Source organism: Siphateles boraxobius, unplaced genomic scaffold (genome assembly GCF_051911475.1).
Source record: "Siphateles boraxobius isolate OS27281-9 unplaced genomic scaffold, OSU_SipBor_1 130, whole genome shotgun sequence".
NCBI lineage: Eukaryota > Metazoa > Chordata > Actinopteri > Cypriniformes > Leuciscidae > Siphateles > Siphateles boraxobius.
In genome coordinates, this window is record NW_027508734.1 from 21,924,400 (window position 1) to 21,941,858 (window position 17,459).

Consider the following 17,459-nt stretch of genomic DNA (forward strand, 5'->3'; position numbering starts at 1 on the left):
TTTAAACCCACAGTATATTTAAACTCTATCCTCAAAAATCCCTTTTTGATCAGTCTTAATACATCCACATTAATGTAACACAGTAAGTAAGAAATGTCAAACAATACATTAAAACAACAGATACTTAAAAACTAGCTGACCAGACACTGAAAGAGCTCCCAAAAAGGATGCAAGTTTGGTCTTGTTACTTGAATCACAGGGAGAATGTGGCCAAGATAAATCAATACAAAACATTCCTGGAAAAAAATCTAGAGAAAAATCACTTTATCAAAATGGGTAAAATATAAAAAGAAAATGGTTATAAAAATAGTTAGTCAGCCCCCAGTGGAAAAACCTAAGTATAATGGGGAGTGAGTAACTGGTTAGAGATGATGACAGAATCATGTCTTATTATTGCTCTTGTTATACATGATGCTTTAAAATTCATGATATAGTAGAAAGAACCAACCTGAGCACATAATACACCAAAGAAAGAAAGGGATCGCTTGATTCTTGATGCTTCTTTTTTTGTCAATAACACAAATGATTCGTTCATGCAAGACATCAGACCTCCCTTATATCTCTCACCCCCAAAACACCTATGTATCTCACAGCTCAGTGTGAGTCATGGGCCTCTATAATTAGACACGTTAAATATTTTATGAGAGACTGAGAAAAATAGATTGTTTTTTTCCAAGCTTGTCAGACACTGAAAATACCTGCATTTGAGGTTAAAAATACATCAAGCGAGTTGCATTTTTTAAACGTGAAAACGAGTACAAAGAGAAAGTGCAGTGTGAAACTACTTTTAAAACATGAATCTTGACAAATCAGGATTTAACAAAAAACGTGTCAGTTAAATCCTTAAAATTTGGCTACAACATGAAGAAGTAGAGCTGAAGCTTAAGTAGCGAATGTAACGGTACTGATCCTTTAGCCACTGAGATATCTGGAGAAGACCTGATAAAACTTAAACATCTCCAGATCTGCATCTTTCCCCATAAAGTCTGACATTAATATGGGTGAATGAATTACTGACTTTTCAGAAAAACAACGGATCAGGTAAAAAAAATAAAAAAAACGTATAAAAAATACCCCGGCACCAATTGATTGAATCAATTTCACTTGAACTTCATTTAGACATGCTTTATGGTGAATAAGGTTGACATTCTTTAACATTCATTTATGCATTCATTGCTGTTTTGCTACCTCTTGATATGCTAATATCATTTAAATGAATTAATTCTGAAACATGATGCAGGTGTTTGTAATAATCAGCATGTACTGGGCGGAACATATGGACCCACAGCCGACTGAAAGGCAAGTGCCACATTAACGTTCAGAAAGCATTATGAAACAACAGACAATAAAACAAAACCATAAAACAACAATCTCCCACTACAATTTTAAACTTAGTGTTTCTGCTTTTAAATTAAAATCTTAAATTCTACAAATAAAAACTGGAATGAGAGCTGGAATAAGAGCTAGTAACTGCTTCATTGTGTTTCTGCATATGCCATGAAAATGTTTTATTTTTCATTAATTTTCTGGTTATCTAACACCCAAACAGTGCCACTTGAACAATTTGTAAACACCTCATTTTCAATCAAAAGCAGACCGTTTAAATAGCATGATCGTGACCGTATGTATCGTTTTACGACTCTAAATGAGTCTTAACAGACCCAAACAGTTATTTTTTCTCTATTTGTGTTGATAAAAATGGATTTGCTTACTCAATAGAGCTGATATATTAATAAATGTATTTTTTCACAGCATTTTTTCCTTCATAAAAGAAAAAAAAGTGTCAGCTCGACATGTACTGTAAACATGAGGAGTCCATCAGTTTGGGTCAGCAAGCGGGATCGGCTTGGCATTTTTTGTACTGGAGTATATTTACAGCTGACATTTTGTGTTTGAAGCATATAGCAATTCTGATAGGATGCTCATGTCACCACTCTGCCATTTAACTCTTCGGAGATTCAAAATAAGATTTTAACATATTTCTGGTGAACTTTTCCTTCTTCTATGGCAAACAATACACCATTAACACTTTACTCAATGATACACTGCTCTTTCGAGATCAAGAAACTTTTACACTCATTTAGCATTTTAACAAGGTGGTAGTGTTGTGCTTGGACCATAAAACAACCTACGATGGGACATACTTAGGGCTGCAGACTTTTCTTTTTTTTGTAAATCTCGAGGCACTTTTTTGACATTTTCATTCAAATGACCTCAGGATTTGAACATTGCAATGGTCCCCTTGCATATCTGACTAATCAACATCCCAAATGACAGTACATTCTTAGTAATGATGCATCGATAGTGCATGTATGTGATGTCTACGTGACAACATCCAGAGCCCATGTAGTAGTGTTCACGCTATGAGAAAGAAGTGTGTGAAAAGACTGTTAAAAAACTGTTCAGGAGGTGAGGAATTAGAAAATTTCAAAAAAAGGAGTGCCAAACATGTGGCTAATCCCTGGCTGCAGAAAGGGGGTGAATGAGTGTGAACGAGGAAGACAGATGGCAGAGGAATTAAAGACAATGACAGAGAGAGAGCGAGAGAGATGGGAGGGGCAGGTTGGGGGACACAGGCGAGACGCCCTACTAAGGGAAATTGTTCTGTTGCCGGCGTTTGGCAGATCTCAACTTTTCAAAACGCGATTCCATCTCTTCCAGGACCTTAGGGGTGTACCGTACCACCAGCTTCACTGTCCCCTGAGCAGCCTTCAACAGCTCCACAGCTTTCTCATGGTGCTCCCCTTCTACACTCTGAAAGACATGTACTTTAAAAGTTCAATCCCCGTCAGACAAAAGAAATAATTCATCTTTATGAAATGTCATTTAATGCTTAAAATAGCACCAGTCCGTTTTCTTCTTGTTGCAAAAAGTTCAAGATGACGCGATTATAGCTCGACTTCATCCAGAAAGTGTATGGAATAATCAGACTTCAATTTGACAAAGCTCGATCATTCCCATGCATGTAAACATACTTTGTGAGGCATTTCAAATAATATAAGCTATCACAAATCATGCAATGAATCTATTGTTAAAGCCACACAATGTAACTTTTCGCCGCTAATTCAAAACAAAGTCGTAGCTTGATGACGCCTTGATTTCGCGGAATCATGGGAGTTGTTGTCTTCACCTCTACACCCGGTGGAGAATACGATGGACTTGGGCAGAAATCATATTCATTGATGACCACTAATGTATTAAAGATTTATTAACGTTACAAAAGCCGTTGGGAGAGGAACGAGGCCGCTGGAGCGATTGGTAATGAGAGACAAGCGTGACACAGCTCGAGTCGAGAGCAGTGGAGCTTTATTATGCCGCAGACGACGCTTCCGCTTCTTCATGGGGTAACGCAGCGCTGTTTTATCATATACATTTGAGTGTGTTGAAAATTGTTATAATGCTACTCTGTGCGTTCGCTCGGCGGCTACTATATGAGACACTTGTTGCACACTGCAACTGATCTAGATCGATAATAGGCATGCTAAAAATGGTACTTGCGGTAAATCAAGAAAACGAGATTTAAACAAAAAGCCTGTGTTGAGCTGTATAACAATGATTTGTTTTCTGTCGATGAATGTATCCAAACAGTTGCTCAACTGTCTAATAAAACACATAATATATTAAAGCGTCTTTGGTATTTCCATTGTTTCTAAAAAATAAAAACGGAAATTGAGGGCAATGCGGGTATGATGTCACTGATAGACGACGCACAGACCCGGTCCATGTCCTGATTAAAACTAATTATTTCTCTGGATTTAAACATTTGGGATAATGTAAGTACACAAATCAACAAAATATATAACACTGTTCTAGTGGTTTTTGGATATTTTAATCCAAAAATCTTACATAGCGTGGCTTTAAACAGACTTATTAAAAATTACAACATATAAAGCGTTATTGTGGATCATGTGGGTGTGCAAGGCATTAGCTATGTACATACCACTCCATTAACGGAAAGCAGCTGGTCTCCTCTCTTTAGGCCGCCGTGCCGATCAGCGATGCCTCCAGGAATGATACGGGAGATGTAGATGGGTGAGTTTTGTTCCTTCCCACCCATGATGTTAAACCCCAGTCCCTCCTCTGTTTTTGGGAGCTCCACCACACGGGGGTGAGAATGACCCTCACTGGCTGCAAATGCAGCAACTGTAGCCTGGGAACGAAGCGAAGATGGATGTAAATCAACCACTTATGAGTACCATTTTTCTGCATTTTTGTTCAAATGCTGGATTGGTGAACAGAGTTGTTTCAAAAACATTTTTCAAAAGTTCCCCAATTTTTTCAATGGTAGTGAATAAATAAATACATTATATATGCATTATATAGTAAAAACTGCAAATGGCTACATGCCACAAATAAGTTACTCATATATTTTTAGGCCATCAGTGTGGTGTTAAAAGAGGGCATTACAACCAAGCCAATCGGATAATGAGATTGACTGTCTGTCAATGTGTGGATTTAATGGGAGTTACAGAAAAACTTCTGTCCATTCGATTAGGAGGTATTCAGTGTCTTACCTTTGCTGTTGCATTCGCCCTCACCTCTGGGCTGCTATTTATGTCCACTGTTTCATACACATGCTCATATACCTGAAAATAACAGGAAAAATGCTAGAATTTCACCAATACAGTATTGAATAGAACCTCTACGGTCTTCCTCTGATAAACTATCCAGGTAAACAAACACAGATGTACAATTTGAGCCAGATTTCCAGAACCTGAGGCAGTTTCCCAGATCCTTCTCAGTTTAGTTACAAACTAAATTAATTGTGAATCGTAACTCACCCTTAAAAAGCAGTTTAAATGAATCACATTAGTCTGTATCAGATCTTCAGTGGACAGCCACCATTAACAGAGCAACTATGTATTAGACCGGGTGTAATCGGTGACTGGAAAGCCACACCATTAAGAGGCTACAGTATCAAATCAATCTCTTTACATGGCTTGCCTCTTGATGCTTTAGCACGTTAAACCTATATTCCATCTTCCATTAAGGGCCGCTGTTATAAGTCCACACTCATGCCTCAGCATTCAACATGCATGATTATCTGAGAATCAAGCAAGCATTCAGAGGTTCAGTGCAAAGCGTAAATGTTTAAGGGATGAAGCTGTTGAGTTACTAATCAACCACTTTACACGTCAATCACAAATTGTACAGCACATAACTCAAGCACCATCACATGCAACAACCTAAATAAGCATTTCTGGAGAAAACAAAACATGCAAAACAGACCGTTTTGTCCATCCAGAGACTGGGTTTATTAAAACTGTATGCACTGTGTAGATAAGTGAAGGCCCAGGAGCAAGTTAAACTTTCCTGGAGTTTCAGTGAACTAATGATGCATTTTCAAGACTTACACACTCACAAGGGAGGAGAAAAAAAAACTGTTGAGACTATAAAACATGCTAGAACTCATTTTATAAAACTACATTTAGGTGCTTGAACTATAATACACAGTCAGACTCTAATAATTTACAATGTTTTTTTCAAGTAATAAAAAAAAAAAAAGTCATCCACATGATATCAGTAATTGGCCGATATTCATTTTTTGCATTTAATAGTGATGCACCGATATGAACATTTTGGCTGATACCGATAACCGTTATATTGTTTATATAATAATAATAATTACATGTTCTCATTATTTTATATAGCCTATATACAGACTTATTGACCTATATGTTGCACTTGACTGTTTCAATCATATTTCAAGCAATTCACAACTATCATGGTGAACAGTGCACATCTGAAGTATCTCAGCTGAAGGAAATAATACATTATTTATCGGCTTTGATATATCTGCCAAATTTCCTTATGTGGCCGATAACGATGAAAATGAACATATTGGCCGATACCGATATGGTGGCCGATATACAGGTCCTTCTCAAAAAATTAGCATATTGTGATTAAAGTTAATTATTTTCCATAATGTAATGATAAAAATTAAACTTTCATATATGTTAGATTCATTGCACACCAACTGAAATATTTCAGGTCTTTTATTGTTTTAATACTGATGATTTTGGCATACAGCTCATGAAAACCCAAAATTCCTATCTCAAAAAATTAGCATATTTCATCCGACCAATAAAAGAAGTGTTTTTAATACAAAAAAAGACAACCTTCAAATAATTATGTTCAGTTATGCACTCAATACTTGGTCGGGAATCCTTTTGCAGAAATGACTGCTTCAATGCGGTGTGGCATGGAGGCAATCAGCCTGTGGCACTGCTGAGGTGTTATGGAGGCCCAGGATGCTTCGATAGCGGCCTTAACCTCATCCAGAGTGTTGCGTCTTGCGTCTCTCAACTTTCTCTTCACAACATCCCACAGATTCTCTATGGGGTTCAGGTCAGGAGAGTTGGCAGGCCAATTGAGCACAGTAATACCATCGTCAGTAAACCATTTACCAGTGGTTTTGGCACTGTGAGCAGGTGCCAGGTCGTGCTGAAAAATGAAATCATCTCCATAAAGCTTTTCAGCAGATGGAAGCATGAAGTGCTCCCAAATCTCCTGATAGCTAGCTGCATTGACCCTGCCCTTGATAAAACACAGTGGACCAACACCAGCAGCTGACATGGCACCCCAGACCATCACTGACTGTGGGTACTTGACACTGGACTTCAGGCATTTTGGCATTTCCTTCTCCCCAGTCTTCCTCCAGACTCTGGCACCTTGATTTCCGAATGACAAGCAAAATTTGCTTTCATCCGAAAAAAGTACTTTGGACCACTGAGCAACAGTCCAGTGCTGCTTCTCTGTAGCCCAGGTCAGGCGCTTCTGCCGCTGTTTCTGGTTCAAAAGTGGCTTGACCTGGGGAATGCGGCACCTGTAGCCCATTTCCTGCACACGCCTGTGCACGGTGGCTCTGGATGTTTCTACTCCAGACTCAGTCCACTGCTTCCGCAGGTCCCCAAGGTCTGGAATCGGTCCTTCTCCACAATCTTCCTCAGGGTCCGGTCACCTCTTCTCGTTGTGCAGCGTTTTTTGCCACACTTTTTCCTTCCCACAGACTTCCCACTGAGGTGCCTTGATACAGCACTCTGGGAACAGCCTATTTGTGCAGAAATTTCTTTCTGTGTCTTACCCTCTTGCTTGAGGGTGTCGATGATGGCCTTCTGGACAGTAGTCAGGTCGGCAGTCTTACCCATGATTGCGGTGTTGAGTAATGAAACAGGCTGGGAGTTTTTAAAAGCCTCAGGAATCTTTTGCAGGTGTTTAGAGTTAATTAGTTGATTCGGATGATTAGGTTAATAGCTCGTTTAGAGAACCTTTTCATGATATGCAAATTTTTTGAGATAGGAATTTTGGGTTTTCATGAGCTGTATGCCAAAATCATCTGTATTAAAACAATAAAAGACCTGAAATATTTCAGTTGGTGTGCAATGAATCTAAAATATATGAAAGTTTAATTTTTATCATTACATTATGGAAAATAATTAACTTTATCACAATATGCTAATTTTTTGAGAAGTACCTGTATATAGTGCATCCCTTGCATTAAATTGATTAAAAGTGATAGTAATGATACAAAAGATTTGCATTTTAAATATAAATCGTTAAAAACAGTACTTTACATTTCATGTTTAGCAAATCTCAAAATGAGTATCCATTTTTCATACTATCCATTATAATATTAAGCCTAAATTTACAAATTGAAAACAAATATTTTTACTTAGAATAGAATTTTAATATTTGACATTCATCAGTTACCAGGTATAACATGAAAATAATTGTCTTATCTGTGCATCACTACAAATAAATAAGCAGTTGCTTTATGACAATGATATTACTTTGTCGTAACTGAACATACTTAAACATACCCATAACAAAATCACTCTTAGATTGCTACTGAAAACTGAAAATACAGTTTATAAATGGGCAAAATCATTTAAGATGAGTGCCTGTCTTGACTCGTAGACAGTATTAGGGGTATAATGATCCTTATTAACTGATTTTCACAAAGCCTCTTCAAATCTTTCCAAAAATCTTTGCTTCAGAAACCCCTGCTTTATTCTAGGCTTTCACGCAAGGCGTGAACAGCATCTCTGCTGCGAGCATCACTTGTGCAGAGACTTCGGTGAGCACAACAGATGACCAAGCAGCAGGGAGGAGACCAGTTAAGTGCCAACAGTCTTAAGATTCCATACATGGGCAACAGAACACTAGTTTTATGCCCAGTCTGAAACAGACAAATGGATGGATGCTATTTGTGGACCAGAATTCAGAATCGATATCCAGTCCTTCTGCACAACAATAACTAACTACCCATGTACTACACCATTGAGCACTTTGTCATAAGTGATGAGAGCATTTTCATTCATAAGCCGTGTTCTTGGCCAGGAAAAAGGGGGTTGGTGATGAGGATGAAACAACTTCTGTCTGCTCCTTTTTTATTTGCTGGTCTATGTCATTCTTTGGCACCTGGCTCCTTTGGCATCTATTTTTCCAGCGTCATGCACCACGTTCATCACATTTTTAACACAGTGGCTGTTATTCATTAATAATTGTGTAGATATTTTTGTATTTGTGCGCACAAGATAAATTTTCAACAACAACAACAAAAATCTGCCTAATTCACAACATCCATACGCACATGAATTTTGTCACTCTCAGCAAACATGATTCTTTCTAAAGTCACGCTCTCCTCAAAACTATTTCAAACACAATAAAGACCCAGATTACTCATTAGCCAGCTCCCACAAAGAATTTAATTGGTTGTTGGTCGAAGATAGACTGTTGTATTCACTGTTAATTTTCATAAGAAACATTTCCATCTCAAAATTGCCTTCTGTTTTGTTCAAGCATCTTTCTTTTAGTGTAGACAATCATCAGTACAGTACCAGACATGCAATTAAAGGCAACTTCACTTTACCCATAGCAAGAACAAATGCCATAAAAAACACTGTTATGTTTAGAGGTATGAAGGAATGGAATAAACGGCCAAAACATATACTGCTTACTAATAATGTCAACAAATTTAAATTATATGTAAAACAGCATCTATCGAAATAATACATCTGACTGTTTATATTTATTTATATATGTGTGTGAATATGTATGTACATGCACATGTGTAGGTATATTTATGGGGTATGTGTAGAATGTGTTTTTATATTGTGTGTATATTTCATGCCCGTATGAGGGTACATATGTACGTTGATATGTGTATATGTATGTGTATATGTTTGTGTATTTACCTTTTCCATTTATTTGTTGCATTTTTAATGTACATATTTTTCAGGACCCCAGGAAGAATAGCTGCAGCATGGCTGTAGCTAATGGGGATCCTTTCAATAAAACATAAAAAAACATGTGCATATCTGAGTTGTTACTAGGGCTGGATGATTCATCAAAAAATAATCGAAACCGAAATTCAGAGCCTATAACCGACGTAATTTTAACATGTCGTTATTTAATCCTATTAATATTTCCGCCCACTGTGTGTTAATGTACTTTCCCCTTAAAACATATTACCGCGTGTCTAGTCATGTAAATCCACACCGTCCAGTCTGTGACATTGAAGCAACATGAGCCCCTTTCACACAGCGCGTTGATCCCGGGAAATTGTCGGAACAAACACCTTCTGTGTGAACGCAAACATGACCCGTGATCGATGCCGGGTTGGCGACATAGTAAAATTGCCGTGTTCAGTCCCGGTGTTGTGCCGAATTTTGACTCCCTGCCAAATTATTACCCCCCTCGTTGAAATCAGTATCTGATTGCCTAATCCTAACCCCGCCCCTAATCCTAACCCCTCCCCCACAACTAATCTTAAACCTACCATACTAGGGGTTTATAATTTGGCGGAGGTCAGAATTCGGCACCACACCGGAACGCGCGCTGTGTGAACAAAAGCCGTAATCAATGCCGTGTCGTAAGGATGGCGCTTAAGCCGGAATCGTTCGCCAGCGTGAAACGGTACGTAATGCGCTCGTTTATGATCGAATCAGAGGAAAAAAAATGCACAAGCGTGGTTTCTCGAGAGAGAAATCGTAGCTCATAACCAAACTATAGACGCCACTGAGACATGTCACGTGTCTTTACGGGTTGTGTGTGAACGCACTCTCTGATTCCGGATAATCACTGGCAGTGTGAATGAACCAAAGTCAAACGAACCCGGGTCAAATCCCAGGTCACTTTATCCGTGTATTTTCCGGAATCTCTGTGTGAAATAAAGGGAACTCAAACACTGAGTCAACTCAGCAACAGGAGCCGCTTGTACCAAAGAAACACGCGAAAAAAGAGAGAGACTGACAAACGCCCAGCAACAAGTGCCTCCACTCCACAAAGCAGATAACACAAGCATTTACAAATGCTACACAATATGAAAAGGATTAGTTTTTTAGTTTTAAGATGGCAATATTTACAATGATTTATTTTGTTTACAAAAAGAACTATTTTCTACATTTTTAGGAAACTTTGACTAAAACTTAATGACTTTTTTATAAGACGTTTTTATATCAAGCATTGTATGCTTTGTTTGATTCAATTGTTTGAAATATTTAATAAATAAGCATTAAAAGCTATCTGTGTGTTTCCTTATTTTAGAATCACAAAGATAGGATTATGCACTCTTTCATTAGAAAATATAACCGTGAACATATTTACAGTATAAGCCTTGCCAATGACATATGAGAAAGGAAAAAAATTAAAATAATCGTTCAATAATCGTAATCGAGGTAACTTGTTCGATTAATCGCGATTATGATTTTAGCCAAAATCGTCCAGCCCTAGTTGTTACAGAGAAACCTTGTAGCTCAAGCTTTAACAGCTTTCCTTACTCGTATATGATGAAATCCATAAAATTTCATCTTAACATGATTAGAAGGCCACCCAAAGTATGTGAGTACGTGTGGTTTCAGTTGCTCCTACATGTTTTAATAAATTTAAACTAAATCTCAGTAGAAAAGGTGTGAAAGGATTTGTTATGAAAATGTTTGTACGCAGATTTCACAGACAAATTTGTATGTATAGATATAGGAGTGTCAGTGTGACAAGTTAAAAAGTAAAGCCTTGTTGAACCAACTATAAATAAAACAAAGTAAAGACACCATGTTACTGTGTTTGCGTGAGGAATCACTGCATCACTTCTGAATATCACTATTAAAATCCCTAATAAATCATCAAGGGCAACCAAATGGCCTAAAATTAGACTAATCGATGACCGATTAATTGTCGATAATAATTCAATCGATAAAACTTAACCATGGTCGATAAAGCAAGGTCCATCATTAGAGTGCGTAGTTTTAAGGTGCATGTAGCTCATGTGCAAAACACACGGTGCAGACACACGAGAAAAATTTAAGACGGTGCGCCGTAGTAAGATATTCTACAAGACGTGCAATGGATTCAAGGCTAGCCGTTTATTTCGAAACATAAAGGGTCCAAAAAACCTCCAAACAAGTGATTTTACTTAACACAAGAACTACTTGTTTAAATGCCACAATAAAAGTTAAACCTCCAGTGCTGTTTTAGCTGTGTGCTCCCATTCCATGGCACAAAGCAAAGCAGCATGTCGTGTCACTCTGTGATCTACGCATTATTGCCTTATGTTTTGTTTGGGCTTGTTCGAGACCACCTGCTCTAAATAAAGATATGTGATCTACTATGGTTTATTAAGGTTTTCCAAAGTTACAAATAAAAAAAAGTGGCACAAAAGCATCATATGTATACTGTTTACAGGTGCGTCTGCGGTGCTTTTTCATACAAATATTTGGTATAGTTTGGTCCCAAATTGAAACAAATTTGCTTGTTGCATTCTGCTCGTTGAGATCTTTTCAACGATATATGACAAGTCAATCTGTTATGCTTGATGATTTAACAGATCACGTCTAGGGATGCACCGAATGTTCGGCAACCGAAATTATTAAAATGGCCGAATAAGTAAAAAGACAGAATAAATTTGACCGAACAATGACGTTTTTGATGACGCGATCAAATAGTAACCAGAGTAGAGTGAGAGGCACGCGCTTTATAAATACAGCCAACATGCCCCCTTTGAGCAGATAACAAAAGAGAAGCTCAACTGATGCATCTGTGGCAGACGTTATACGTGCAGCACTAAAGCGTCTTTTAACCCTCTGTAGTAGACAAACGCGACGCCGCGTTTTGCTGGATTTTTTTTCACATAGCGGCAAAATAGACTTAAATACTCCCTCATTTATGGTCACTTAAATGCAGACTTAAGAAATATGAAAAAAACTGTTAAATGTCTATTTGTGTCCACTTACAATCGAAACAAAACTGTGCTTTTGTAAAATAAAGAAAATAAACAGGGTGTGCTTTCTGCCCCTCCGTCTACGTTAACTTTTTTTCTGGAGCACGTCTCTAAACGTAAACAAAACTCAGCCAATACTAGAAACATAGGCAAAGGCAATATAGCTTTATAATCATTTAATTGTCTACTTTTAAATGATCTCATTCAAAACGAAAACAAATATTCTCTGTTTATGTAATCTGTATGAAAAGAGAGAGATGTCAGTCGTTCTCATGGCAACTCCTTATCTGCTAATCGCCACGGAGAGCGCGCGCTATATTGAAACCTAAATGATCTGAGGCAATCCATGCAAACCTGTCAACGCCCACGATAAAGTGTATGTGAACTGCAAAAGTAAGCTTATGTCTAGGTCAGTTATTCATTTGTTGTGGGTTCATCCACATTTTTTTTGCACTTTTCAATGCACTTTTTTGGTTACATTCTTTCAGCAGTCAGTTATAGGCCTAACATAAGCTATTTTATTTTTATATTTTATTATTTTAATTTATTTATTTTAAGTTATATTGTGCTTTTGTTTAAATAATATCTGCTGGAATGTTAAAAAACATTCAGTGTTAAATAAATTGTATTTTTGCAATATGATTTTTTTCTCTGAAAAGCAAGACAAATTAGTAAAAAAGCATATTTTTACTATTTAATTAAATGCAATGGTGAAAAAATTGGCAAAATGGAAAAAATGTGAAACAATGCATTCGGTATTCGGCCTTCGGCCAAGGGTTTCATTATTATTCGGCTTCGGCCAAGAATTTTCATTTCGGTGCATCCCTAATCACGTCTTCATTTAAAGGAGTTATTTTTTCACACTATGAAATTAGAGTACTTCTAAATGTCAGCAAATTTAAAAGCACTTGTTAAGTGATGGCCATATTCCCTATACTCACCGTAAATCCAAGCTTCTAAGCTCTAAAACAACACCTATGTTGTGTTGCTTAAAAAAGTGATTGGTAAATAACATGATAACCTCCCCGCTTTGGATTTAAGAGATTAAGGTTAACGATTAATCGATTAATTAATCAATTAATCGTTAATTTAGACATATTACATTAATTTACAATTTAATGTAAATTGACATAATGAGACAGATTTGCTAGGGTCAGAAACAAAAACTTCTATACAGATGAATGAAGCAAAACAGTCCCTACTTCTTACACTCATGGGCTAAAAGATTACATAAGGACTTGATTTCATTTTGAATGCATGAATGTGATGCTGGCACACTTACCTCCCGTACAGCATTGCAGAACTCGCTCTGCAAAACCCTCTGCAGTGCCTGCAGCTTCTGGGGAGGCACTTCCCCTGTTCTCTGGAGCTTGTCCAGCAGCTCAATAGCACGGGATATGTCTGTAGAAGAACATATGCAAAACAGTGAGGGCAAGACCAAGACCATGGACAATCATATGCATCATGCCATCTGGAGATGTTTTGTTTGGCTAAACAACTATGCCTAATAATTAACCGCTTTAAAGGTAATATTTCAGGACTGGAGTATTTCAAAAGGCTACACTGAAATTTTCTTTCCACAAAATCAAATAAGAACTGTTGCCCTGATATGTTTTTTTTTCTTATTATTATATGCGTGTTTTGCATGGACTCAAATTCAAATATCAAATTTCTGTACAGCTAAAATGAATATCCTTTGTTAATCAATCTGAAAAATAATAACTTCTGGTTGGAAGAGATCTATAAATACTCTGCATAGTTCTCAGATTCAGTCACATAACTAACATAAGTCAACGAATGCACCAACTAACTTTGTAGGGACATGTACAGATACGAATATCAAAATAACAATAGAGCTGATTATCATCATAAATCAGCGCTTTTGCTAAACTAACGTTACTAGCCAACGTTAACTCTTCACAATATAAAGCCCCATAAACTGTTAGCATGCCTAAGTATTTCCCTGAAAGACTGTACTAAACCACCAGAAACAATCAAATACTGATGTCTAATACTATTACTCAACACTGACCTGGCATGACCATGCTAACAGTGCTGCTCACAAAAGATTACTACCTCTGACAGCTAGCCTCGTGTTTTTGCTTTCATTGAACGTAAACACGCGCTTTACGACAATGAAAAAAATTGTTCATACTTCAAATTTGATACGTTTTCGTATACGTCGCGGTGTTTATTGAATATTATGAATGATTTGATACAATGAATGGGAGCTAACGTTAGCTCGCTGTCGTCCACTGCACTAATCCATTTCATGGAGTGACAGCGGGATGTTTAGAGCAAAAGGCGTGATTTACTCAACCTCCTGAGCATTACATTCAACAGAAAGTGTTTCAGCGAGCGGCTTACCTCTTTCCAGACGCACAGGTTCTCCTAAAGAGGCCATTTTAGCCCTGGTTATTGAGTTTGCGTTTGGCGAAAGCTCCAGACTCACTGCTCCGCTTATGTGTTTGTTGCTGTTAGCTAGCTAGCTGCTCAGTTTAAGCGCTGTGGCTAATGCAAAGAGATTAGAGGACGAGTCAAGCGCATCATACCTGCGTTGCTTCTGTGCAGACACTTTGCATACCACAACAAACAATATTTCATTATGAGCAGCCCAAGAAAAATGCTTATATTATATATTAGAATGATGTAATATATTTGAGTAATAAAAAATATAATTACAGTTTAAGAATACTGTTTGGCAAGCTTCTATACAGAGGTGCAATTACAGCAGGGAATCAGGTTTGGTTTATAGGCTATGTTATTATTGTTAGCCTACTATATTAACACACATTTTCATGCAAATACTATTTTAATTAATCACATTCATTTGGATTTAAAATCAGTCTAATTTGATACCAGTGCTGGGTAGATTACTTACAAATTGAAGTCATTTATTGATTACATAACAAAAATTGTAGCAACGTAACATTGTGCATTTTATGCAGGCTAGCTCCATGTATTCTGTAGTCATGTATTCTTCTGACTACTTTTTGATTGCTTTTTAGATTACTTTTTACCTAACTCATTTATCACATTGACTTGAATAGGACAATCTTGTACCATATTGATATAACAATACAAAGAGAAAGAAAATATATCCCACTTTTTTATCAACATCATCAAGCATTAAATAATAGGTCAGGGTTTCCCAGACTGTGTTTTTTGAGTTTAATGAAAATCTAGTAAGTAATTAAAACATATAATATAAAAATAGTAATTTTAAAATATAAATAATAAAAATAAAACATTTACTGAAAAAAAGATTTAAAAACATATTTGTTTACTCGCATGTTATGTGACCATAAACCAACATCAGAGAACCGTGAACATAATTTTATTATTATTATTATATTAACTTAATTTCTTTATTGACCTAACTTATTAACTTAAAATCTAAGGGCTTAGGCCTTCTTCAAGTAAATATATTAGGGCAAAGAGGTTCAGCTGACAAAAAAGTTAGGGAATCCCTGCATTAATATGAAATGATGTGAATTTGTACATTTTAACCTGTTTGAAAGGAAAAAGCCTTCCAAAGACAGTCATACATGGTTAAATGAGTCACTGTCACTGAGTGTTAATTCAAATAATAATTGTGTTTGTCAGAAGTTGAGATATGCAATGTTGAGAAAAGATTTGTCAAAAGTGAAAAGATTTCTGTATACCCAGTGATCAAAGGAGAGATCTAGTGTTTTTATGCTCAGTTTTCAGTGATCGGCTCATAGCGGCCGGTTCGTCAGTGCAAAATGTACAAACCTGGAAGACCTTTTGAATGTAGAATAGCCTAAGCAGTAGACTATTATAAAAAGTAGAATTAAGATATAACAAAGAAGTAGAATCAATTAATTTAATAATCTTCAGCCATTAATTGTAATCAATAGAAAAGTAGGCCTAACTGTATAGTCTGATTACAAGTATTTTAAAAAGTAATATAATCTAATTACAAGTACTTAATTTTTGGACTCTGATTACGTAAACCAGATTACATGTAGTCAGTTATACAGCATTGTTTGATACCACAAAGTAAGACTGATTACCCCTAACTAACTGCTAGATGGTCATCTGTCTTAAGACACTGTCTAAATATAATGGCTATGTTCGTGCAACTGGCCCCTGGTTACCAGAACTGTGCCATGCAACAAAATAATGATCTACTATATATTTTTTTATGGCCAACAGCCGTTTTTGTCATTTGTGTCAGGACATCTGCATAACCAGGATAATTTGCTTTATATATTAAAACCACAGGGTTTCATAGTTTATTATACATAACAAATGTACAGATAAATAAGAGAAAACATTTCATTTGAATTTCTTTTATTTAAAAATAAACTTTTTTAAATTAAAGAACACCATTTAAAGAAGACTAATCTACACATATGTGCCTTGAAATATACAATCCTAAGAACACACTTTTATAACCAAACTACACACTGAAAATAATATTTTTACTGTAATTATTTGACTTAATTCTGCAATTATTTTATAATATTTTCATTAGATTCATTTGATTAGTTTTTTACTCCTTCCATATTCTCATATTTTATCAAAGCCACAAAACAAACTGGACTGGCTTGTTAAAACAGTGATTCAAGGGGTTTAGTTGCTGGTATTGTAGAAAGGGAAAAAGAGAATAGAGTGGCCTACTTCTGTTGCAAATGGGACAGGGCCCTGCTGGGTCTTACCAAGGACTACTTTGAACTGGGGAAAATCTGAGCCTCACAAAAATAACTCAATCATGCAAATTCTTTCTCGGGTAAAATGCACCAGGATAATTTTGTATTGTCTCCTTATCTATTCCATTCACCATTGCTGTATATGTTGCATTTTGCAGTAAAAGAGCTCATACTATATTTTTATATATTTGTTCTAATAATGCAATAATGAGAGCTATTATTTATTTCAATACCAAACTCATTTTTGACTGTGGGAGACCTGAAAATGGTTTGTTTGCTGAGAAAGGATTCACCCATGATCAGGCATTTTGACTTTCTGCATGAGCATAATTTCTTTATTGCCCTGTCCACATACTTATGATGCAGTGAGATACTTACCATAAACTGATGAAACTCCATGTCGCCCCTTATCTGTGGCAGTGTATCGGTATCAGACAGTTTCTGTTTAGTTGTCGGATAACAGCCTTTGAAGGAAAGCAGGTTTGTGTATAGGTCTGTGTTCAGGTGTATCAGTTATCACATAGAGTGCATTGGAGTGTTGACTCCATTGATCTATCTTTCAGACA

General features: G+C 36.6%; 1 protein-coding gene across 1 annotated transcript; it reads right to left on the bottom strand.

Annotated features, from left to right (window-relative positions):
• On the bottom strand, positions 1 to 14,728 carry lin7c (lin-7 homolog C (C. elegans)). The gene is made up of 5 exons (XM_077228690.1): positions 14,585 to 14,728; positions 13,500 to 13,618; positions 4,515 to 4,586; positions 3,941 to 4,150; positions 1 to 2,754 (listed from the first exon to the last, which is right to left on the bottom strand). Exons 1-5 carry the CDS (start codon positions 14,619 to 14,621, stop codon positions 2,590 to 2,592), a joined length of 603 nt encoding a protein of 200 aa, XP_077084805.1. The 5' UTR covers positions 14,622 to 14,728; the 3' UTR covers positions 1 to 2,589.
• Positions 14,729 to 17,459: the final 2,731 nt, after the last annotated feature.

Coding starts and splice junctions, on each gene's coding strand:
- lin7c (XM_077228690.1), bottom strand. CDS start 14,621: ATGGCCTCTTTAGGAGAACCTGTGCGTCTGGAAAGAG. Junction 13,619..14,584: donor ACCTGTGCGTCTGGAAAGAG/GTAAGCCGCTCG, acceptor GTTCTTCTACAG/ACATATCCCGTGCTATTGAG. Junction 4,587..13,499: donor TCTGCAATGCTGTACGGGAG/GTAAGTGTGCCA, acceptor TGTTATTTTCAG/GTATATGAGCATGTGTATGA.